The sequence below is a fragment of the Salarias fasciatus genome, chromosome 4, assembly GCF_902148845.1.
Source record: "Salarias fasciatus chromosome 4, fSalaFa1.1, whole genome shotgun sequence".
NCBI classification, from domain to species: domain Eukaryota; kingdom Metazoa; phylum Chordata; class Actinopteri; order Blenniiformes; family Blenniidae; genus Salarias; species Salarias fasciatus.
The window spans coordinates 4159032-4184519 of record NC_043748.1 but is presented as its reverse complement, the minus strand read 5'-3'; the positions used below and the strand labels follow the sequence as shown (position 1 = coordinate 4184519).

At 41.3% G+C, this 25488-nt stretch overlaps 2 protein-coding genes across 3 annotated transcripts; both read right to left on the bottom strand.

Annotated features, from left to right (window-relative positions):
* Positions 1-1269: 1269 nt before the first annotated feature.
* Positions 1270-20872, bottom strand: tmem184a (transmembrane protein 184a). 2 transcript variants are annotated; one of them, XM_030089822.1, is made up of 9 exons: positions 20486-20872; positions 20030-20239; positions 15858-16023; positions 13493-13583; positions 11372-11447; positions 6096-6187; positions 4729-4898; positions 4431-4628; positions 1270-2435 (listed from the first exon to the last, which is right to left on the bottom strand). In XM_030089822.1, exons 2-9 carry the CDS (start codon positions 20237-20239, stop codon positions 2203-2205), a joined length of 1236 nt encoding a protein of 411 aa, XP_029945682.1. In that variant the 5' UTR covers positions 20486-20872; the 3' UTR covers positions 1270-2202. The 2 variants fall into 2 exon arrangements, with proteins under 2 accessions (XP_029945682.1, XP_029945683.1); XM_030089823.1 differs by having other exon boundaries at positions 1270-2432.
* A 777-nt stretch (positions 20873-21649) lies between these two features.
* On the bottom strand, positions 21650-24453 carry psmg3 (proteasome (prosome, macropain) assembly chaperone 3). The gene is made up of 3 exons (XM_030089978.1): positions 24333-24453; positions 22836-23057; positions 21650-22272 (listed from the first exon to the last, which is right to left on the bottom strand). Exons 2-3 carry the CDS (start codon positions 23046-23048, stop codon positions 22120-22122), a joined length of 366 nt encoding a protein of 121 aa, XP_029945838.1. The 5' UTR covers positions 23049-23057; positions 24333-24453; the 3' UTR covers positions 21650-22119.
* Between the last annotated feature and the right edge of the window lie 1035 nt (positions 24454-25488).

Here is a 25488-nt window from a genome sequence, read left to right as displayed (position 1 = left end):
ATGTATGGATATAAAGATATATATTTTTTAGCACTTATTACCACGTCTGCGTCTCTGGTTGATGCCAAACAAAAGACAAACCTTTCTCTGGGTGAATTCAGATTCATTGGAGGTCTCAAACACCTGCTGCTCTGTAAAACTAGCCAAATGATGCTTAAATGAAAGCAAACTATTACATAAAGAATGTTCATGGGTTAAAAAAAAATGAACCAAACTGTTTTACTAAACGCCTGCACATCCTAAATAAAGCTTGTATTATCCAGGAACTGTTTAAGCTAGCAACGGTTATTTCACATTACTGTGTATAACAATGACATTGCTTCGATTTTAGAGGTTATTCATTACTGAAAACACACTTTCGATTGAAATAAGCTTTGAGAAAGAAGCTTTTCCAGCCCTACAAGCTACAGTACTTAGCTTCGGCAATGTGGAAAGTCTGGCTGAGTTGTGGATTAAAAAAAAAAAAAAAGAGTTTGAAGTACAGCAGCAGTAATTTAAATGTAATGTTTCTGTGTATGTAGTCTCACGTGAGTGACTGTCAGTGGTGATTTTAAGAGGACAGTAAAAAGGCAGCATGTACCCTCCACAACCTGTCACTACTCTGCTCATATAGAATTTTTATTTATTTTTTTTGATCTGTGTAATTTTATTAAGAAAAAAAAAAGCAAACAACACCTAAATTATTTTTTATTTTACACTCATTTATTTACATGTTTTTTTTTTTTCAATGAACTACCCTCATGTACAAATAAAATCTGTATTTGTTTCTGCTCTGATTTAAAGTATGGTAAATTATTCCTACAAATAGGTCTGCTGTGTCTGTTTTTTTGTACTTACAAATAAAGATTTTTTTTTCTCCTCATTCGACGTTTTGCTCAGTGGAATCGAAATATGTTACAGAGTGAAAACAGCATTCTCGCCTTTCCTGGAAAAGTGGCTCAAATTGGCACAAACGAAGGTAAAACTCTGCAATTAAACATTAAAAAAGCATCTCTGCTCACTGTATTTGAAAAGCTACGCGTCTCACATATGGCAACAGGGAGAAAACACCTCCAAAAGTTCCTATTTGTACAAAGTTTTTGCATTTCTCTTCTCCTGATGATTTATTTAAACCACATCTGAATCCAATAAATACATGAACAAAATCCCAAATTATAACTCAAAACAGATTAAACAAACAGAAAAATATTACAACACCAAAAATTGCATTTAGAACATATTTAACATTCCCCGGAACATGGAATTATCTTCTCCTCCAATGTGCTGTTCCCTTTGGATTACATATTAATTTCAGTAACTGTCCTGCCAGAATGCTTTTGTATTAGTACTGCAAGTCCAGACACCACAAATGTATAACAGGGACGTATAGGAGAGAAAAGTGATGATTGAATACATAAATATGTAAAAACTCGATAAAAAAAAAAAAAATTGGGGGAATTTCTGTAAGTTATATAAACGTGTCAATCACAAAAAGCCAGAAGCGCTCAGATAAGTGCAGACAGAGGCTGCGGGAAGCAAAAGGTTGGCGTGTTTAACAGCTGCTTGTTAGACTCGTTCGCATATTGAGGGAATTAATGAGGATGTGTTCACTTGTGCTTTGTCAGACGGCGTTTTGTCCGATTTTTGTTCCCGTTCTGGTTGCGTACAAAAGGACTGTGCCGCGCGGTCTGCGGTTTTGAAGCGCCTGCTCCAAAACTAATGTGCCTTTGAACGAATCCTTCCGTTTGTCGGGGAATGCTCAGCAAATACTTCAAACGAGCACAAGAGAAAACCGTCCGTGGGGCGCCCTCTTCTCAGGCGGCGCCGTTTCCCCCTGCTTCCCCACCTGGAGTCGCGTATTAATCACATCCTCTTTTGAAAGTGACGGGAATCGGAGGGAGCGGTGACACGGTGGCGGGGACGGAGTCGGGCATCAGGCGGGCGTCTCCCGCACGCCATTTTCATGCTTTCATTACTGCTAAGACGGAGATAAATCACTTCGCTGGCGATCGAGCAATTAGCTTTAAAAATCTCATTTACCTCCCTCCCGGCGCTTTCGGGATCATTAGAAGAGAACAGAAGTGAGCCGTCCATCTTGAATACTGGGACAGTGAAAATTAAACACCTGGGATCAGTCCGGCTCTGTGGAGGACAGCTGCAGCGCCCAGGGGATCGGAGAGGCGTGGCAAGGCCGCAAACACCCGCGTCCTGCTGGGAACGCAGCTAGAACTCGTCGTCGGAAGTGATCAGCATGACTTTGTCGGGCTTGCGGGAGCTCTTGCTGCCTGCGGCCGCCTTCCCGTTGGCGCTGGGCTGAGTCACTTCCTGCGTGGACTGCTGGGTGTACTGCTGATAGGCGGGGGAGAAGTTGTGGATGGCATCCTGCACCATGTCTCCCGGGTTGATGGTTTCTTTCAGCCCGCTGGAGATGCTCTGCATCGGAGGGATGTTTTCTGTCCAAACACACACACACACACACACACCGGAGAGCTCAGTAACGGACAAAAGACAAATTCTTCTCACATGTTTACTACATTAAGACACGTTTTCCGTTTTCTGAGCAGCCTCTCCAGATTATCTTTAAGAAACATCTTTCGAAGTCTTTCAACAGAAGATCTGAATCTGATTGATCAGACTCCTCATTCTGTGGTTCTTCGTTCGTTATTTCCTGACTGCTGCTGTCCGTCCTGTTTTTCCATCTCTTCAATCCCCCAACCGGTCGAGGCAGATCTCCCCCACCTGAGTTTGCTTTAACTGCAGGTTTCTTTTGTGTTTAAAGACAAGGTTTCAGTTTTCCTTCCACTGTAACCACGGTGCCGTTTCATGTGGGATTTTCACACATTTTAAAACTGAAAGTAAAGTTGAAGGATTACAATTTTACAACAAGCTCTTGCACAAAACCAGGAATGTAAGGTTTTTTTTTTCACACACATTTATCACATTTAAATTCTGTACAGCAGAAGCTCGAGCCAGTTTAATAGAGTCCTAACAGCAAAGAAAGAATATACTAAATGTTGAAAATACAGAGTCGAGCATTATGCCAAAAAATGACTCAATATGTTTGTGCATAATGCAAGTTTCTGTAGTTTAATTAGTTTTATTACTGATGCATGAAAGCAGCTCTGTTTTATTAAGTTTCTAAAGGTGAATGGACTTTATGCATCCAGTGCATTATCTCCACCTCTACAGTCTGAACGCTTTTCAGATGGTTAAATGCCAAGCTGCCATGAAAGAGCCGAACCTCGACTGGGAGGAACTTGGGGATCAGTTTACATGAACGCAGAAATCTGATCCTTATCCAGTTTCTGGAGTTATCGGCCGTTATTGTTATTTAACTTAAGTCGAAGATGCAGCAGTAATATATGCTGATAAAAAAAGAAAAACAAAATCAGCGTGATATGAGTTTTTTTTTTGCTGCTCTCTGCCACCAGCTGCTTTCTACAGACGTCTGGAAATGGAGTGAATAGGATTCAGTCACAGCCGCCGTCTCTGCTGATTGTCCCTGAGCACCCAGCTGAGAGTCAGGCCCGGTTTACCCCAGAACTAACGGGATGTCCAAAACAAGAAAGGAGAGCCGGGAGACATCCACACTCCCGTGTTTCAGGGTCACCAGCAGCGCCGTTTGAATTGGCTTACAGAGGTGGCCGAGAGGAAGAGGAAGAGGAGGAAGAGGAAGAGGAAGAGGAAGAGGAGGAGGACGAGGAGGAGGAGGAGGAGGAGGAGGAGGAGGAGGAGGACAGCACGGTCGACCACACTTCTCCTCACTTCTGCCTGTTTTCATCGAGCTCAAGCAAAGAAGCATCAAACCAGACGTGTGGCGGCTTCCAATAGATTTAAACTGTACCAACTAATTAATGACAAATACAAGATCATCACATTGACATTGGATTTCTGATGTTACTTTTCCAGACTTTCCCCTCAATAAAAGCATGAATCCTCAACCTGCATATTTAGCATTCCTCAACATGTCTCATACTTCTATATATGAAGTGGTGGAAAGGACACAGAGGGCATTTCCCTTTACTCTCATTTACATCTTATTGGGAAGCAAAGCTGATGCAAAATATTGACCCTGGCTGCTCGTTAACGCTTTGAATTTGAGCTGCCTTCCACTGCGTCTGTCCTCCGAGGCATTGGGGGAAAAAAACGTATGCCTTTACGCTGGTGGCGACGCGCCGCATTTAATTCGAGTGTAACTGTGTAAATCCAGACGAATGAAAGGGCGAACGCTGGAGGGGGGGGGGGGGGGGGGGGGGCGCACGCTCTGAACGGCCGGTCTTAAGGTGCAAAGCGATGCTATTACTGCTGCGCTCGAACGCTCTCCAGCCTGTCAGTCGTCTTTCTGTGGGGGGAAGACGCGACATCGGCCTGGGCAGCACGTCAACATATTTTCAAGGCGAGGACAGGAGGTGATGATCAGCCGAACTTCCGTCTCCATCCGCGTCGCTCACCTGGCACGTCGCTCTTTTTCTCCTGGTAGACGGTGCAGGTGAAGGCGTACCGCAGGGCGACGGCGGCGAAGAACATTTCGATGCAGGTAATGAAGTTCTGCCAGCCGGCCGCCACGGTGCCGGCGCCCACCTCGTGCCCGTCGATGAAGAGCGCGTTGGGGATGACGCCGCAGCGCTCCAGGATGGCCAGGACCATTCCTGAGAGGAAGCAGACGTTTTCATTAGCAGGTTTTTTTTACTTGCATGAGCTGAAAAAAAAAAAAAAAAAAAAAAAAGGCCAAAAGAGGGCTGAACTTACCTTGCCAGAAAGATAAGAAGATGACAGATTTAATGGTGAGAAACTTGAGCACCGGCTCGTACGGCCGGAGAAGATCACTGGTGGCGAAGAAAAAGAGGAAGAGAGCGTAGAGGGACAGGCTGACGGAGAAGTTGTAGATGATGGTGATGTAGAGGTATCCGCCATTCACGCTGCACGGAACAAGAACAAAAAAAAAAAAAAGTTACAACATCTTGAAACTTAAATCCTCCGCTTGAGAGCGAAACGACAGCGGCTTGATATTTTTAACCGAACGAAAATCACGAATGACGCTATAGTTTTTGTCCTTCAAGCTTGTTTGGAAAGGGGCTGATCTCTATATTTGATTGTCAGCCTGCCTGCGTTGGAGAGAGCCTCTCTGAAGACTCAGCTGTGACTACACTAATTACTGCTGTGCTCTGCAGAGCGCGTGGCTGGCTCCAAGAGGAGAAGCAAACAATCTGATCATCATCACGGCGTTGAGTTTAGAGCATTTAAAGAAAGGACTGGAAAAAAAAGAAGAAGAAGAAGAAGAGAGAGAGACGTTTACTCCAGCCCGCTAATTTTACTGTTGACGTCGACGGAGGAACAAGAGGAAGAACGGAGGAGAGTTTCTCTTTTAGAGGGTGACTGATTGCAAAGTTGTGTATTAAGCTCTCATTGAACTCCGCGCGTCTTTTAAGTAGTGTCTAAGTAATTGTTGTCGCAGCTGAATCTTCAGAAAGCCAAACCGAGCTGAGAGGCAGACGAGAACACCTGAATTTAAAGGCTGCACATTTTTAGGGCCTTTGATTACGCGCTAAAGACAATTTCATTGAATATATTACGCTCTTCTTATTCTCCGGGGACCTTTATTGCTTCATCTGAAGCACCGAAATACACTTAAAATAAATTTGCCCGGCGACAATTTATCTCCAGACTGCGTGGCGCTTGACACACAAAGGAAAAATATAAAAGGAAGCAACGCTTCTCCTCTTACAATAACGTCCTTCACCGAGCGGAACGCACGATGAGAATTAAGGAGGTTCATTTTAAAACACTTGTGATATTTGGGGAAAAGTTCCAACATCGCTTTCTTTAGTACATATTACAGAAGCTTCGGAATTACGAGCACGCAGTGCCAAAAATCCCAGAGTAGCAGCAATTATGGCCACAATGGTGACACAACTGGGACAAGACGCGGCGAAACGCTGACGAAGTTTGAACTCAATACGTTTAGCTTTTCATCCAAACGTACCGACTGCGAGGAGGTGATACAATTATCTCTGCCGCCAAATTGTTTCCACGTGCGCATAAACAGCGAAAGAGGCCTTCTGGCGGTGACAGGGATGCGCGCGATATGTAAGGAATGAAATGCAAATAAAGCTCACTTGAAGTCTCCGTCGTGATATTTGCCAAAGGCCTGCAGGATGATGGTGATGGCGGCCATGATGGGCTTGACAACGCAGAACTGCAGAGTCGCCTGGAGAACGCATTACAATTCAGAGTGAGACAAACCACAAGGGCGCCACGGAGGAGGAGGAGGAGGAGGGGGAGGAAGATATCACAATCTGTTTGTACATGGAATGACATGAAAAACATTCACAACAGACTGACTGCTTGCCAATCTTTGAAACACTGCCGGTATCAGACAGCTCAACAATGTTATTCTGTATCGCTGCTTCTGCTCTGTGAGTTTGACATCTCTGCCTGATGTCGACACTGCTCATATTTAGGGGAAAAAAAGAAGCCTGACTAATAAAGTTACACAGCGTTTTATGAGGGATTATGTGTGGGTTTATTAGCTCGGAGCGGGGACTCCCCGGACTATCTGCTGTTTGCTGGGCAATTATTCCTAATCTCTCATTCACAGCACCTCGCAAAAAGAGAAAGGCTTCAAAATGTCAGCTTTTACAAACTGCAGCAACAGTAAAGATCAATCTTTATATGCTTTGTTTTTTCCTCAACTAATCTGCTGCCTGTGACTTTACATAGCACAGACGAGTTTGTCGTTTTCCCTTCATTCAGCTCAGGTTCTGCCAGGCGGCTCAGGGATCGGGCATGAACAACTCTCTGAGTAGCTTTGATAGAAAATTCATTTTCTCACGACTCTTTTGCAGACAGACTCAGGTTATCCTCCAGAATTATTTTGCATTCACTTATACAAGCAGTCCAGGGCCTGCTGTTTGAGAAACCTAGGAGACTCTTAGGTATGATGCTGCCACCACCATGCCTCAGAACAGATGTTCAGGGTTTGCGTAAAAGAGCAAAATGATCAAAAAGCTAAGATTTTATCTCATTAGTCCAAAAAACCTTGTCTTAGTTGACCTTGGTCCCTTTTTTAAGCAAATTCAAGGTGATTCAAAAAACAACTTAACAGTAGTTTCTCTTTATTTTGTTGAAGAACTCAGTCTAATTCATGCATAAAACTCCCTTCATATGTTAACGATTGAGTTGAACAGAAATGTAATCTCCTGCATGAATAGAAAAAAAAAATGGATTTGTTTTGTCAAGGTGTAAAAAAAAGACAACGAAGTTGGTTCTGGAAAGGAAAGTTTTGACTTCGACAGAAAGTCAAGCGCTGAACTCCTGGGAGGAGATAGGAAAAACAAAAACGTGAATGTAGGTGGCAGGTTTTGCTTTTCCACACCAGACACGTCCACTTCAAATTTCTGACCAGTCAAACAATATTTGTCAGACATCACACAGGAAAAAAAAAAAAAAAATCCTGTCAGATGATGCGCCGAGAACAAAGTGCGAGAAAAGAATGACGGCCAAGTTTCTTTGCTCTTGTGGAGTATGGATCGACCTTCACACTACTCAGGGATATTTTCTGCTGAGCTGCTTTAAGTGTACTTTTTGTCTTATTGTTGCAGCTGTAGCAGAATACTGATAAAGCGCAGACTGTACTGTCCAGACACAGGTATCTCTTATTTATGTTTCAGCTGTGGAGGTTTTCAAAGTGCTACGGAAATAAAGCTGAACTGACAACACCTCACACACGTCAACTGTAAAGAGACTAAACAATTTATGTTACACAAGTTCAAAAACAACCAATGGACAAAAATCTCCTCTGAATTTCACACAAAACAGAGAAGTAACCAAATGTTATTGACTATAATTTCATGTAGGAGGAAAAATATCCAAGTAGTATAAATAGTATAAATGTTGTCAATTGATAGAATGCATCCTGTGTAGTCTTTCCTTCAAAGTTTATTCGGAGAGGTTCTGTTGACATTGAAGAGGACTGAATGGGACATCAGGGACAGAAACTCATCTGTAATATTAAACCGCAGGACAGGTGTCCTCCTGATCTGACAGCGTCTGCTCCGACTCCTGTCACTGCTGCTGCACATGAGAGCAGATCGGGAGCGCCGCACTCAGTTCACCAGAGGGGGGCTTTTCAGACGGACCTTCGTTGGGTGGTGAGATTGGCAAAAACGGAATCTTTTATAATACTGATTTACTTTAATGCCTTTTGTGTTTGACAGTAATTACTGGGTGAATGACTGCCATAGAGTCAGTTTGGCTGTCTGCATCTCCTTAAAGCAAATAATTTAGCGCGATAGCAAGCGACACGTTTGATATTCAAAACATAAAGCTCAATTTCAGAGCCTGTGGATTAAAACTCAGCCAAGGTTTCTGATTCAAAATTAATTCTGAATCAGGAACCTGAATCAGTAACTACATCAATGCAATGATTCCAAGTCGTGTATTAAACTTTAATACTTAGCTAAGGCCAGAGTCCACACAGCCTGACAGATACATGAGACGGGAGGATAAGACGTCAGCAGTTTATCAGCTGTGTATCGAATGTATTGAGGCTGAAGGTTTTATACCAAGTCTTTATTCTATGCTTTGTCGAAACAAAATCTGCTCACAAATCACATCTGTGCTTCCAACAGGCCATGTGGGATACATGAGTACATGAGAATTAACTTTTTTTTTTTTTTAATTCTTACTTAAAACAATACTGTTATTTAAAAAATAGAAGCAAACACAGATCAAAGTCAGGGGCTTCAAACTCATTTTAGTTCAGGGACTACATGCACAGTTTCGTCTCGAGTGGGTCAGTCTGGTCAAATATTTCCATAATGACCTTTAAAGCTAAATGTTTCTTTGTTGGGAGATAGATGCGGATGGTGTGGAATACAGTGAAATGTCCTAAAAGTTTCTCCCATCGCTGCTGCATTATCTATATTTTTACAAACTCACTCTGACAAAAGAGCTGTGAGGTCAATGTTTGTTTGCCATCTTTCGTGGCTGCAACCGCCGATATCTCAGCTCGGGTCTGTGTTTGTGCCAGATCGGAGCTGGTTTTGGTTCTCGTGTATTATGTTTGATAACCCTGCTCGAAAACGCAACATGACTTATCGCAAATCTCTCCTGGAACCCTGATGAAAAACCTCTGGTCACGTGTTGGAGCAGGGAGACGTCTCCTGAAGGCTCCTCCAGACGCCGCGATCTGAGCAGTCTTAAGATTAATACCTGCTACGCTGTGCGACGGGGGATTTCATAAACTTGGGTACGAAAAGCACATCTGACAGCACAGTGTCTGTTGCAATGCATTTCGATATATCACATTACCCTGGATATTATCTACACACTCTGCCGGTGTCCTCTGGAAAATAAATAGATGAAGCTAACAGAGATTTGTCATCTGCTTATTGTTTTGGCGTAGCTTGTATCGTTACATCATCTTCTGCTGCAGCGATCAGACTGTGTGCTGCGAACCTGTGTCAATTTTTAAAACAGGAACGCAAGAATGCAAGCCACTGCCAAAGGTATCGTCATTAATACTTATCCTTTGTTTGAGATGTCCCAAATCGCAGATTGAATACCTGCCTTGAGGGTGTGTGCAGACTGAAGGGTGTGCGATTGCTGCATTAGTGCGGTTTGCGCAGCAGAGCCATCCACACCCCGGTCTGCAGACGCAGGCCGCTTGAAAAGCAGGTTGCAAAGAGAAACCAACGTGTGATTTAATTGGACTACACACAGATGTGAATGAACTTCAGAAGTACCGCAGTTTATTTGAATAGAGTTGATTTTAACTGTTTAAAATGTTCTGCAGTAACCCAGCATGCATTGTGCTGCGTTCAGCTTCTGTAGATTCACCTTTGTTACACACTCTGCTGTAAAGTTGTGGAGTGGTTATAGCATTCTCTCTGGTTCAAGTCCAGGCTGGGGGGATTGTTTGTGTGTAGTCTTCATTTTCTTTTCTCAGGATACTCCGATTTCCTCTGACAATATTTTGAGGTTTACCGAGGACTATAAATTGCCTGTAGGTGTGAATCTGAGTATATGAGATTGTCTGTCTCTGTGTTTTCCCTGTGAAGGATTGGCAGCCTATCCGGAGTGTACCTTGCTTTATTCCCATATTCGGCTGGGATCTGCTCCAGCAGGCATCAAACTGGATAAAGCAGAATAGAAGATGGATGGAAATCATTACTCCAACCCAGATCAATGGACAATGCCACATTGAATTATATTCTAATATGCTATGATAAATATAACACTGGACGTGTCAAAAATTTATTGATTTTTGTATCTTCCTGTGTACCTATGCAATAGATTCAAAGTTACATTAAAAAACTAAACTGTTCACGCTCACTTAGACTTCACCCTTTACTCAGCTGGAACCAAAATACCTGCAAGGAGCCACATCAGGGAACGATGAGATCCCACTTGGGGTCTTTTTTTTTTTTTTTCTTCAAATAATCCCCTGAAGTGTAACACAATGTGATAAATGACTTAAGACAGAAATGCTGAATAACAGCTGAGCCTGTAAGAGAGTAGCTTATCCTGTAACCTTATCTCCAGGAGCCAGCATAACTCCAGGCTGCTTTTCCATATCAGCGATTCATTTGTTAAACCCTCTTCTAATGACACGCTGGCGCTTCCCCAAAATGTGGAGAGAATTCTAATACTTTACACAATAATCTCAGGGACAAATTATGGTCATATCAATGAAGATGAGCAAAAGCAGAAAACTTCATAAGAAGTTTCTCTATATTTACACTCTCATAAGTATAGCCGACCAGGAGGACTTCAGGAGTTTGAGATTTGCTTCTTTTCAGAATGGAAACAGTTGATCTTTAAGAAATATCCTCTACTTCCCTCAGTGTCGCCACATGAGAAAACCTGCAAGCCTTTCCTTTAGAAACTCTTCACGTACCACTTCTGTCGAGGCATATCGAGTGTTTATCATTTGCTTCTTAAAAAAAAAAAAAAAAAAAAAATCATTTCACCCTGCATTTTGTTGTGAAGACGTAACTCTCATCTCCAATATCCATCAGTGTTAGGCTGGAAGCTGGAGCTGCATCCCAGGACGCGGGGAAGGAGCTGCGCTCTGACAGCTCATATCATCTCTCTGTGTTTACTATCAAGCGGCTCTCACCTGGCATCAATTGCTTCTGTTTTCTTTTTATTCTTTTTTTTTTTCTTTTTTTAACCAATGGATGTTATCCCCTCGAAAGCATGCAAGCAACTATAACAGCTGTCATTTTGAAGCAGCCTGGCAGAGCTGAACGGAATGGTAATTTACAGCACAGTAGTGTCGACGCTGTTTGTTTATTTTTAATGGCGATTTGATGCCTTCCTCGTTTTTGGCTGCGGTGGTCGGGAGGAGCGTCTCCGGAGCAGAGATAAGGGGATGATTGAAGCTCACCTGTTTGCAGAATCTTAAAAAGCCGATGGAGTAGCTCATTCCGACGAGGCAGCACGTACCGTACAGACAGCTAGACCTGCCGAGACAACGGGAAGTAATGAGCTATTAACTCACGTCAGAGCCGAGGCTTCATGCGTTTACCAGCAGATAACAGGAACGGAGGCAATGTGTTACCTGATGAGGATATAAGGAAATGGATACCAAAAAAAAAAAAAAAAAATACAGCTTAAACTGTAACCTATTATTTGGTTTGACATCTAGCCTTGAAAAATTATTTGGAGAAGTATCTTCATGTCAGAAGTTTGACTAACAGCTGCACAGTAAATCAATCACCAGCATTACTCAGCACCTATTGGGAAATCCATCAACAGTGGGAAACTTTTTCAAGCAAAAATATTTAGACACATGATTTTTCAACTGTCTCAAAGGCAGTTTTGTTTTTATCTTTGTTTTAGTGCCTTGACTGAGATTACAATGGATCCTCTTCTTTGCCTTTTTGATCATTTAATTAAAAGAGAGAAGCAATCATATTTTACATTTATTACCCAAATTGACATTTAAAACATTTTTAAAAATGATCTGTATTCATTTTATCTCATGAGCTATTAAATCTCATGTCTAATAATTTTAGATTACTCTGGTAAGAATGTCACGGTCATTGTCTTGATATATTTCCACCTTTATTTTTTTTACATAAGCATTCTATATTGCGTGTATTGTTTTCTTACTCTTCTATTTTCTGTCCACTTGTTGCTGTAATGATGCACATTCCTCCATTGTGGGACAAATAAAGAGAAAGCTTATCTTTCATATCAATATTGGAATATTTCATGAGATCTGATCTTTTTTCACCTAAATCAGTTTTACAAACATAATGATCCCAATTATGACAAAACATGAATCATGCTATTCTTCTTATTTGCAAATTATGTTGGAGATTATAGACATTTGAAGCTGCTTGTCTCCTGAAATATTGAGGAGATCAGACAAGACAAAAAGAAGAAAAAGTGTGATACGCTCACCCATGGCTAGCTTGTAACTATATGAATAGCTGAGGAACTCGGAAACATCAGAAGATTATCTTTTTTTTTTTTTTAATAATGAACTCAGCTGCTGTTAAATTGCTGCTACGGTTTGAAGATCATGGCTGTATTTCAATGTTTGTAAAAAGTCTCACACTTTTATTTAGTTGATTAAAACATTACAACTAACCTGGTGTTTCTGTGCAATTACATAACAATGACAACAGTATAATTCAACCTGAGGCGCTAATGACATAAGCCTGGCATGATAAAGTAGGGACCAGTATAATCATGATTTGAGTTTATGTAACTGCTATATGATTGTTGAGAAACACCATTCATAAGTGCCAATTTTTAAAAGAAAAAAAAAAATCCAACGCTAGTAAGAAAGATGTCATTGATGACTTGAACAAGGCTTTAAATGTGTCTAATGAAATCCTGGATCTGTCAGCTAATTTAACTGCCAGCTTGCGGAATAAAACACACTCGACTTGAGGTTTAATGGTTTAAATTATGTCTGCAGGAGATTTTATCGTGGATCAAATTGGTGAGACGGCGATGATGGGGCGTTGAGTTATTTGCTGGAAACCTAATGGATTTAAAACATCGATACTGGATGTCTGAGGAAGGCCTGAAGGGAGGGTAAAAGCAAAGCAGAACAGGTAACATTGCTCAAACAAGGCGTGAACTATGTTTCCTGGTCCTTGCAGGCTGGTGTCAGGCAATCCCATCATTTATCAGAGCTCAACATTAGTGCCAGCGCTGTCTTAAGAAGTGCTGTCCTGTGGCTGAGTCAGCCATAAAGCACTGCCTGCTGAGACCGGTCAAAAGCTCACAGATAAAGGAGGACCGCTACTGATCAACGGCGCCGTTATTTATCGTCGGGATTTCAAACTAAAAGGGAATTTAAGGAAAGAAGTGTGGACTGTGTACTCTTTTTACGACTGGAAGCGAAGCCAAAGCCACAGCGCAGTTTAGCGCTGGCTGACTTTATGCCTTTATAACCTCCAAGGCGTCTCAAACTAATGTTGTGCAATAAAGATCTTTTAATCCGGTTTGCACAAGTTAAATCAAGCAGAAACGGGCCGAGTGCACTCACTGTATGGGCTTCCCTCGGATCTCGGCCATGATGGCGCTCTCTCCTCCAAGATACTCAAAGGACAAACTCAGGAAGTTGTAAATGACGAATGCTGAAACACAAAGAGAGAAGTCACTTCTTTTCATCTACCAGAAAGCACCGAAATAACAAAGAATAAGGGTGGGATCTGGATGTTTGGTTTGCATGCAAACTACCACATTTCGCATTCAAACAGCAATGCTGGGAAAATGATCGCTGGAGTTTGTATGTCAGGCTACTAGTTGGTACTGTTCTTGTAACACACACATGAACACAATACAATGTAAATATTCACACACGTTTCAGCTCCCCTTCGACGACATAATAAATGTAGACTTTGTCTGAAAGGTACCAAAAGAATGAACATAGATCTGAGATCTTCAATTGTTATTGTTGTCGATCTACTTATGCAGTAATCTGTGTTTCAGAAAACTGGACTTTTTCCTGTTTACACAGAGAGAAGAAGCCTTTGCATTTGGGAAATGACTCTGAAAGCCATTTTCAAAAGGTGTTGTTTTAACTGACTTGCAATGCTGACAGAACGTGACAAATGTTCTTCAGTCTGCACTTGAAAACTTTGTAGTGTAAACAGGGCTTTAGTCGTAAGTCTTTTAGCCGGTAGCCCAGTTTATCCATTTTAACCCTTCCTCTGTTTCAGCCGCTTCGCTCTATCGCCATTATTTTTTCTTCTCCGACGGCTTTCGGCCACGTTTATACGACAACATTTTCAAGTGAAAACGCTTGTCGCACTCTGGGTGTCCGCTTACATGATATCAGTGCTTGAGCCAATGAAAACGCAACTTTTTGAAAAATGGCTCCCTAAGGGCTCCCTTTCATTGCTGAGAATCATCTCTAACAGCAATCCAACTTGGTCTTCAGTCTATACAAATCTTTGTGTACTTTGTGTAATCTTCATACGTAGCGTATGTTCTCACACGTGTGTGTGTGCGTGGCTTCATTACAAAAACAGACAACAGCACTCACTAGTGGCCCTACAGGTAAACTACATGGTTTGCGGAGTTTCTTCTGTTTGCATGTAAACGGACACCATTTTACAAAATATGCGTTTTCACTTGGAACATGTAAACAGGGCTTTACAATGCGACGCTTATTTCAGCTGATAAATCACTGAGCCGTTCTGTTATTTAACAGTCACATTTGTCACCTCCAACTAACATTAAGCTGCATTAAACATCAAATCAAAATGCTTATTTCCACAGAATTTTGTGAAAACACATTGCAGACTCCTGGTCTGGGGAGAAAAAAAATCATTTAAAAAATGTATTCTTATATTATCTCATAAAAGCGTCTAGACTTAACTTGCTTTCAGTGTCCACACTCACATCCAAACACACACAAGCTGTTTTTGAAAGCTGCATGATGCCTGAAGCAGCTGAAGACCGGTTTTGCTGTGATTTTGTTCTCTTTTATCATCTTTGTTATTCTGTAATTGTCGCCACCAAAGTGAAGCACTTTAAATAGCCTGGCTTCTGAATTGTGCTGCACATATTAAGTTGTACTGCCTGGATGTTGAACGTGTCTCTTTACATGACTTTAACTATGAAATGAGTCTGTGCTGCCTTTCAGTATAACTTGAATAAAAAGGTCAAAAGCTTTCACAGAGAGAAAAAAACTTCCATGCGATAAAAAAAATAATTAGTCCTACATTTTGGAACAATAAATGTTTCAGTCCTTACATTAAGGAGCTTCCAAGGGTTCCGTGTCTTGGAAATCCGCTCCTAATCCTTTGTTGCTATTTAAGGAGGGATTAAATGAAGCTAATGCAGATGGGGTCCAGTCAAGAGAAGGTTCATTATGTTTCCGCTGTGGCTGCTGGTGCTGTTCAAGTCTCCCGGCTTTCCGATGCAGTTCGCCATCAATCAGCCACAAAATTGGCCTGCAAACTGGAAGCTCCTCTTCTGAATAATGGATCACCTACTTTAGTCTGTTCTCAAATTACTTGTAATCCATTTTGCATATGATTCACTTTTTCCAAAAGTGAAGTGCTTTGATCGTAAACCAGAAACACGTGATGAGAGTTACACTGTACAACAGCTGTCAGATTAAATCTGAGGAAGTCAAGTTTACAAAAAAACGTATAAATATATGACAAAAACAAATTATAAGCTTTTCTCACAAACACTTTGTAAGCTTCATTATGAAGTGACTCCTCCTTGAAATGCAACACCTCAGACATTGAGGTCAAGTCATTTAATAACCGTGGCTGGTGAAGAAAAAAAACTAGTTTGGTCACTTCCTTTGCTTTTCTGCTTCCCGGCAGCTGAAATATGGGCCGGGCAATAAAAGGGCGCTATCAGGCAGATGAAGCGAGGCGTGTGATGCTTACCTTCATAACAGTCTCGAACCGAGTCGAAGTACACATAGTACTGGTTGTTGGTGATGAACAGGAGGCTGAGCCAGGAGTCGAAGGCGTACACTGGCACAATGAACAGTATCCGGATGATGTAGCGCTGCTCATTGGGTACGGTGTAGGATCGAAGGTGTGTGTAGATCTGACAAGAAAACAAGGATAAAGCACATGAAATTAGAGAATATTGTCTTAAAGAATAAACAAAATTGTTATTTCAATTCCGTGATATTTGTGAGCATTATATTTGAGACAAATTTACAGTAAAAAAAAAAAAAAAAGTTAATGGCAAAGAATACGGGAGTCAACAGATGCTAAACCTGCAACAAAACTAAAAGAAGATAAATGTAAAATAAAGAGGCAGAGCTGCTCATCAAACTCTTATGATTGAGAACTGCATCTGCACTCAGACTCCAACCTCGAGAGTTTTATACACTATGTAAGTCCACAGATTGACAGATTGTACATCAATGCAATCAATTCAGTGCTGTGGCTTCTCTTACTAAAACTGGGCTCCAAGGTTAACAACTGAGCAAATTAAGAAATCATTGTTATTCAATTCAGTGTAGCTGCTGCATTTTTTTCCTGTGGTTGTGACTTGAATGAAAATAAAACCGATGATGAATTAGCATAGAAAACCAGGTCATTTCTTGTCTAAATAAGAATACTAAATTGCTCTTTAGGTCACATTTGAAGGTGCCACCCATTTTAATCATACCTATGAGATACCAATCTTAATTGCAAAGGCATGCTTTTGCACTGGAGCAGGAAACCAACAAGGAGAACAAACATATTCTGCTCAGAAAGGCCACCAAAGGTCACCCAGATATGAACCTGGCAACCTTTCTTCAAGGCAACCATGCTAACCACTAAACCAATGCGCAGCCAGCTACTTACTTAATCAGGTGAAGGAATAAAGGAAACAAAAAAAAAAAACTGCAATAATTTCTTAGTTAGTTGTGTTCCTTAAGCAGTAAAGTGATAAAAACCACAAGAGTACTGAAGACTCAAAACTTCTCTTGCCAGGATTTAAAAACAATCAGATTTATGACTCCATGTTATCTTTCATTTAAAGTCCAGGTTCTTTATAAAAGGCATTTGCAAGGTTTCTTTGAAAGAAACAAAAAATGATGAGGCAACTCAAATCTTTATGACTTCCCAGATGGTTCCTGCTCCAAACTTCTGGAGCTCCTAACAGAGGAACACCCTGGCTTCACACACTGCTGCAGGCAATCACATCAGTGGATAACTGTTATTTTGCGGCTCTGATAAAGGTCTTCTTGACCTTTAGATTCAGTCCACACTCTCACATACGACTACTCCTCAAGCCTCCATGTGGACTCTTCAAACAGGACGCACTGCACCTGACAACATTTCGGGAGGGAAAACAAACTGCACATAGGAGACAACTCTGTTATTCTTTCATCCATTGACCTTCAGTTTGTAGACGTGGACTGGCATGGCAAAGCCAACACCTGAACTTTCTTTTTTTCTTACACTTAACATCTTATTTAAATGGACAACTACTAAAATAGCAGCAAAATGGATGCTTCTTCTATTGATAAGGATCGGCTCTTTCATTCCAACCTCAAACAAGTGCAGCCTGGTATGAGCAGCATGCCTGCAGATGAAAATCGTACTTAACAACGTGAGGAATGCTCTGTTCAAATTTCTCCTTGAAGGTCTCTCAGATAATGTAACGATGCCGTGGATGGAGGCAGCAGTCTGTGCATCTGCAGGTTTAAACTGTCATCTCCCATTACACAATCAATGGAACAAAAAAGGTTTTATTGTGCACAGTCTTGCAGCTGGAGCTCTTACAGCATGGAGGCAAGATTATTAGAGGACACATCACTTCGGTGGATATCACCGAGGTGTCAGAGATGATGGCAGACATTTACATGTAACGGTTGAGTCATTTACAAAAGACTAGCTGGCTGAAACTCCACACTGAACCACACTGTTGATAATTCATGTGTCAGCTAATTATGCATGAGAGGCAACTCAGCTAATAACATAATAACATAATAACATACATTTTTATGAAACTAACAACTACACTGCTACTGGGAGACATTCAACTTTCAGGTGTCATGCCATGGACGACTCACAGTAATTGTGTTCAGAAATATTCAGGCCATTTTTCAATCTAATCTGAAATTAATTGTCAGATTAAATGATTTTCTAAGGACTTTCTCCAAATTAAAACAGCTCACATCACAGGCAAACTATCGCTAGAATGGCAATTTCTTGCCGTTATTAAACTACTTAATTGTGCAAACGATCTGTATGCAGGTCTGAGTGTTTTTAGGTTTCTCTTTAGAAGAGCAGACAAAACATATCAGTACTGGTGGACATCCCAAGTCTGCTCGGCACAGCTTGATTAAATGCCCATTAGAAAGCGCACATTAAAGCCTGATGACTGTGAAAGGTGGGAGCGTGATGTATTCCCCCATCTTTACAGTCCAAGTGAAGCAGCACGTAGACTGATGGTCCCTATTGAAAAGGCAGAAAAACTCCTGCCGACTCTGTGATGCTGACCTGGCATTCATTCATACTTGTATGTTGAATAACTGCTTCAAACACAAGTAAACCCATCTCACGTTTGCATTTCTGTCCAGATTACAGATGCATGGACAAGGGGAATCAGAAATCTGAGCACAAAAAAAGAATCCAAAATGAGAAGTCAATTTCCTTTTGGGAGGACGAGTGCCACCTGTGAAACATAACACAATCATACCGCCCGTTGCTCTCAATCCCAAATGTTTCAAGGCACAAAAGGGACCAATAAAGCCACCAGGAAAAAAAAGAAGTACACTCTACAGATAACTAGTCCGAGAAGCAGTGGCTACATTACAGCAGAGAGGATCTAAGGTCATTGTCTATCTGTGCTTAGTATTCAGAAAGTGAGTTTAAGAGTCTATAGCAATCCTCTGGAGCCCAGTCAGATGAAACACCACCAGCATTGCAACACTTGTTCTGCGGACCATTATATTCCCCCTGTGTAACACAAAAGATGCCTGTTGCAAACCTGCTCCACCCTCCCTGTGGAACACTCGCTATTTATTTGTTCAATTAAAATGTCTTGCTGGTGAGCGTTTGGCCAAACACGTACTATATTAAAAAGATAGAAACCAATTTGCAGAAAATTGAGTCACAAATCCCTAAACAGGGATTGCTTTTTGGATCTGTTGATGCAACATGTTGATGCAACATGCCAAACAGCTTCCTCAGCCACACAAACAGCAACGTTTTAAATAATGATACTGCATAAAATATTGATTAAGCACATGTAGATGCAACTTCAATTACCCTATAGGGCTGTTTTCAGTCCAACGATGGACAATGATTCTGTATATAGGTTACAAAATAGAATAAATTGGAGGTTCGAACTGCACAACATGAAAATGGCTACGAATGGGAAAACAACACCATGGTCCTTTATAACACTGTAAATGTTATCTCAGTATCAATTGATTTCCCCCGCTGATATCACACGGCACCCCTCTGCATTCTCTGCAAATGATAAAGCCGTAATGATAAGCTATCATCTGCACAGTGGGCAACACACCCACAGAGGAGGAGTAATCACTCATTTACCACAGCGATGAAAAGCTTTCTGTGTAAAGGTGGAGCGTGTTGAGCCGTTCGCTCTTCTTGGTCATCTTCCTCACCCCCATACAGAGAGCGCTTGCTGTGGATTCAACGCCCTGTAGTAAACTAAAGGTTTTCCTTATCAGTTTTAATGTGATAGTAACTTGTTCATAATCTAAGGAAAACAATCCCCACAATACAACAGGGGATGAGGCCAACCAAGGTGAGGATGCTGTAGAAATGACACTTTTTAACAAGATAAGAACGTGTTTGTGCGAATATGGAAATAGGTCTTGTGAGCAGCGACACTTGAACTTCCTGCTCGGAGCTGTGATGTAACGAGCCTTTAAGGAAGAAAGAATTCATTTCTATCCTCTGGTAAGGGAGGAACAATCTGTCCATCCTGGCCATCTCTGATTACACATTTACATCATCCGGAGTGCAGCGCGTTGAGGGCGTCTTACTCACCAGTGCTGTGGGGATGAAGTCATTCTCTGTACTCATTAAGGCAATGAGAAAAGATAAACATTCCTGTGTGAGAGGGAGCACACACTCACCTGGTGGCATGTTAAAAGCAGGGCAGACCAGACAAATATGCCTGAGAGGGCCCGGGCAGACACTGTGGTTAAAAAGAACTGATCTGTCACCACAGAGCCATTGCTGGTTTGAATGATGGTGATGTTGGAGGAGATGTCAGACTTGTCTGGCCCAACAGATGCAGCCAGGTGGACGGCAGAATTATTTATGTCTGCAAGTGAACTATTCATCTGAAATAGAAAAAAAAAGAAAGAAATCAGTGTGAGACTAAAAGATAAAGTGATAATACCAAATCACTGAGTTTGGTTTAATTCTTCTAGTATTAAAAAGAATTAAACACGGTTTGTTAAGTTAATTTACATGTCAATGAGTTAAAAATATATATATATAAAATTCAAAACCAACAGAGGAGCGTCGGTATAGAGATCAATGGCCCCCGCGCTGAGCTCCGTCTTTAGTGTCAACAAACAGCTCACCTTGTCCGGTGGAAGCAGCTTTATCTCCTTTAAAATACACTGTCCACTGAACGGCCGGGGCTCGCCACAACCTAAAGGCTCGACATGTACGATAAATCCGCGTTTGAGGCCATTTACAGACGGCCCGTCTTCATCTCCGGGCCGACACTTCCTCGTTGCAGACAGGTGCCTCGCGGAGGTCGAAGTCCACGCAGTCGCGAGAGCAGAAATTCAGTCCAAACCGTCCACTGCTGCCCCGCACGCTCACGCAAACCCCCACGGGCGAAGGCGTTTACCTCCTGACGCTTATTAAACCGCAAACTTTAAGAGCAAACAGTACTGTTGACTTTAACCAGAAGCGACGACTCAGAGATAAACAGGTTAGACACAGGTGAAGGGATCACGTGACGCCGGTACCACGTACGCCGTCATGACGTCATGACGGAGAACCGGTGTTTTGTCTGGCTTGTCTTCGCTAATGCATGGAGACAGACACTCACGCACACAGACACACACACTCCTAGGGGCATTATCAGGGCCACAAGGCAACATCCCATGCATGTTTTTGAAACACGTGAGGAAACCAGAAAGGTATTTGAACCCGCGGAGCTTAAAATTACATTTAAACAACAAAAAGACAAGTGCTGAACTATTAAAGCAGCAATTTACCACAAAATTATGATCAAGTATAACTTGATTGACTTTTTTCTATGTACATTTAAGATGTAGTGACTGATTAGAATAGATGTTTCTTGGTGTTCGCATGGTTCTTGCCTTCCTGTGCATACAAGGGTGACATTTTCTCCCAGTCCAAAGAAAAAACTGGGATTGGATCCAGGACAACCCAGCACAGAAGAGAGACAGACATGCTGGATTGCACCATGCAGGATTTCTTCACCCTTTAAATCTCTCAAGATTACATTTGCCACATGTAGAAACCATAAATACAAAATCAACTTCATCAACCAACTTCATGTAGGATCATCCTTTTATTTCATTCTTGCTTTCTGATTAATTTTTTTACCTGTTGCTTCAAGTCAGTTCTTTGAATGCACCACTTGAGATTTACAACTACCTTCTTGGATTAATCAAAGAAAGATGAAAACAACAATTGTTGGTGATGAAAAGGTTGAAGCCCTGTTGACTGTGGATGAAGGCAACGTGCATCCAGGATCTTCCCAGTGCATCACAAGACTGACTTAAAGTTCACAATTGTCCAGTCCAATTTCCAAGTTTTGCTGAAATATACCTTAATGCCATCCATTATATAATCCGACACTATCCTTCAGTGAAGCGGACTGAATGAACTACAATCACATAAATAGAACATACATTGATACCTTTCATTGTACTCATTCAAAATTTTATTTTTCCCAATACATCTCAGTGTAAAATATATTTTATACAAAACAGAAAGATCGACAAAACATTTCATACAGTGGGTAAGGATGAACGACTGCCATCAATGTAAAAACGGTTTATCAACACATGACAAAAAAAGCTTACAAACTTTGAGAGAAAAAGTCAAAGGGATGATTTTGGATTCATAAACGTGTCTCAAAGGACACGTGTTTTTTGAAAATGTTTTTTTTCTCCCAGGCACAAAAAAGACCTTGCAGCAAACCGTCGAGATTACTGTCCACTTTATCCATTCCCTACCACACTTTGCAACTTCTGATGACATCTTTTAACTGATTAATTGATTCTATAGAAGAATCCTTTAGTGCCAGTCCCAGTAAGACGGGCCTGTTTCCAGCTTCCTGTGACACGAACAACGCCAGGTTTTTGGCACAGACGTGTGTCAGCGGCTGGAAAGAGAAACAGAAAGCAGAAATTAGATTATCACATACGCAAAAACTCCTCACGTTCACTTCATTACCTTTAAAATCCCAATGATTAAAAATAATTTTTTCAATGGCAACATTCCTAGGCCCTCCATCTGGACACACACAAACATACACACACTCTTTAGGAACCACAGCTTTACAACAACTGTTTATTTTACAGTAAAGGACAATCATTGTTTTTTTCAATGATAATGGGAACAAAAAAGTAAACTCAGGTCTTATCAACTTTACAAGCAAACTTTGAATTATTCCCTTTCTTCATTGCTGATAAATCCCATGCACTGCATGCCTGTTAGAAAATGACATGCTCACGCAGAGATGAAATAGGTTTTCTTGAGCAAATGTTAAGAGATGACTGCGCACATTTCACCACAATCTGCTGGAGCGGATCACAACCACTCTCATTTGCCCTTTCACAGCATGAAATGGATTACCCCGTGTTGCAACAAGTCTGTCTGATGGCCTGTGAACAAGGCCGTATCACACTGATACATTATTTATCTGAACAATTTCATCCAACAAACCTCGTCTTTGCCCAGCAGTACTTTGGTGGAGAACGTGGGGGTGCTGAGATCATTAGACCTGGAGTCGGGTGTGACGGATACCAACGTCCCGATTTTGCCGTACTGTGTGAGAACGATGAATACGTAATTGCTGAACTCTGTGCAGACGACTTCTGTTGGAATTCCATTGACTTCTTTCTGTGCTTGCCTCGATTTGATGATGGGCCCGGACATTTTGTTAGTCTGGGGACGAAAAAAATTACAGAAAAGGTGTATGAGGATATGAGGATTATGAAGAGGGAAAAGATCCAGACACAGCAAAATGTTACATCAAAAAGAGGGTACCTCTTTGTTATTAAAACTAAACATGACTTAAATGGCTAATTCTTGCGATTAGTCTAAGATATTGAGTGCAATAAGACAATTTTCTTAAAAGACATTACTTTTCAATCATTGCAATACTAACAGGTCTTCTGTGGTTCAAGCCACTGAAGCCATTGCTGCATGCTGAAACTGTACTTTAGTTTGATGGTAACTTGCTAAGCTTGTCACCTCTGCCTCCACTGTAAATTGTTCTACCAATCTTAGATGATGGCAATTTAATCTACAGACCCCCCCAAAAAAACTCTCCTTTGCTGCTTGTGTTCTCTAATAAACTGGACAAAAAAAAAGTCACTGGTTTTATTTCATAGACAAAACACTCCAGTCCCTTCTCAATATTCATACCCCAAATCACAGTCTATATTCTAATGGATTCATCAATCTGGTCATACCCAAAGCTCATGCTTCCGTTGGTCGCTTCTCATTTCTCATTTCAGTTTGCTGCTACAGATGACTTGCAACAAACCTTAAAACTTGTTTCTACTGGTATATTTATTACATCTACTCTCATAAATACAATAAAATTGATATTGAAGGATCACTGCACTTGATTTTAGCTTTTATCAACCCGTGTCTTAATACGTTTCACTGCAAAAACAGTAAATACTACTTGATTTCTTTAAAAAATGTGTCACACTGTTATAATGTATATATTTTTACTATGTTTTTCTTTGTGGCTCTATGGCGCATCTTGGCCAGGTGGTCACTGTAAATAAGAAATGGTTCTCAATTGTGCTACCATGTAAAATAAGGGCAGAATAAATTAACAATCCACATATCAAATGAGGATGTGCATAACTCATGAATCCACTCCTTGCAGCTCCGATGATAAATTGCTCGGTCATTTAGCTTCAATGTAGGACAGTAATGGTGGGGGGGTTTGTTTGCAGCACCACCGCTTTAAGTGGAAGAGTCAGGATCACATCCTCGCTAAACGGTCATCTTATCAGCAGAGACATTTCAAAACCGGTTCCTTGGCTCAGTTTACAGCAGAAAAGTGAAAGAGTCGCTGCTCACACGCGACGCTACCAGCGCGGCTGCTAACCGTTAGCTTTGAAGCTAATGGCCCCGTTGGGCTCCGGTTAAAATATTACCTCATTAAACACATTCAGGCGCGTTTGTGTGAAGAGTCCTCACCTTTTCTACTCGTCGGTCCGCTGCTGTAACTTAACTTTGCAAAGAAAGCCACCAAAATTTTGAACAACTCTGACGCTGTCACAGAGCATCCGGCGTGAAAACAAGCTGTGACGGACGCGCTGTACGTACATACGTGGGGACGCACTGTGCGTGGTGACGTAAGTAGCGTCACGCCCACTACTAGTTACATGCTCTAAAAACATAAATACAAACTGAAAAATTTATTTTACGTATCAGTTATGATTGTTTAAGTTTAATAGTGAAATATGCTGCACTAAAATGCATCAGTGCTAGCTGACTATAACATCCATGGGGCTTGCTTTGTCTTTTGATTATGGCTTCTACTGGCTGGAATACAGTCACTTGAGAATAAGAGGTCATCTCCAGACTTGAAAACTGTCACTTATTCTGGAGTCACATAAAGTGAATCTTGTATGCACTCCAGCTGAAATAAATGCGTTACAAACATGCTCAATTCCACACTTGTGTCTGTAAACTTATTGCGATAGGAAGAACCAATAAAGTACACTGATACACTGATATACGTTTTTGGACAAGAGGTTTCAAAGTTTGGGAGACTGAGCCCCCCTCCTTAGAAGCTGAACCACAATGAGCCCTCCTGAAAATGTTTCACCACATGTATTTACGCCACACTAAATTGCAATTCTGAGGTTTTCACATGACAGTATTATTGTTCACAACTGATGATGCAACAAAAATCAATGTCTTTCAGTCGATAAAGAGTCGTTGAATGTATATTTCAGTTGTTGGTGGCTGTGGCTTGGTTGGGACAGTGGTGTGTCTCAGGCGGAAAGGTTGCAGTTTCAACTGGAGTGTTCATCCAATGGGACACTTGGCAGGTTTAGGGTTAAAGTCATCTGACCAGTGGTTGGGTGTTTATACCACTATCCTCAAAATTCCTGCCATGCCTGTAAAGTATCTTAATTGCTACTGTACTCACAGTCAGTCGATAGACATTTCCTTAACATTTAGGTCACGATCTACTTTCACAGTTCTGCAAAACATTTACATATGTTTATGTCCAGTGAGCTGAGAATATGCCATAAATGTCCCGTAATACAAATAAACATAGAGGTCAGTTGAAAGAAAGACACAGTCATTTTCTTTTCTTTGACATTGCTCTAACATATAGTAA

What these genes read in the sequence shown, in the direction of transcription:
- tmem184a (XM_030089822.1), bottom strand. Translation starts at nt 20,239, where the DNA reads ATGAATAGTTCACTTGCAGACATAAATAATTCTGCCGTCCACCTGGCT. An exon ending in TGCTTTTAACATGCCACCAG is followed by an intron (nt 16,024 to 20,029) that starts GTGAGTGTGTGC and finishes TTTTCTTGTCAG; the next exon opens with ATCTACACACACCTTCGATC. An exon ending in ATCCGAGGGAAGCCCATACA is followed by an intron (nt 11,448 to 13,492) that starts GTGAGTGCACTC and finishes TTGTCTCGGCAG; the next exon opens with GTCTAGCTGTCTGTACGGTA.
- psmg3 (XM_030089978.1), bottom strand. Translation starts at nt 23,048, where the DNA reads ATGTCCGGGCCCATCATCAAATCGAGGCAAGCACAGAAAGAAGTCAAT. An exon ending in TACTGCTGGGCAAAGACGAG is followed by an intron (nt 22,273 to 22,835) that starts GTTTGTTGGATG and finishes TTCTCTTTCCAG; the next exon opens with CCGCTGACACACGTCTGTGC.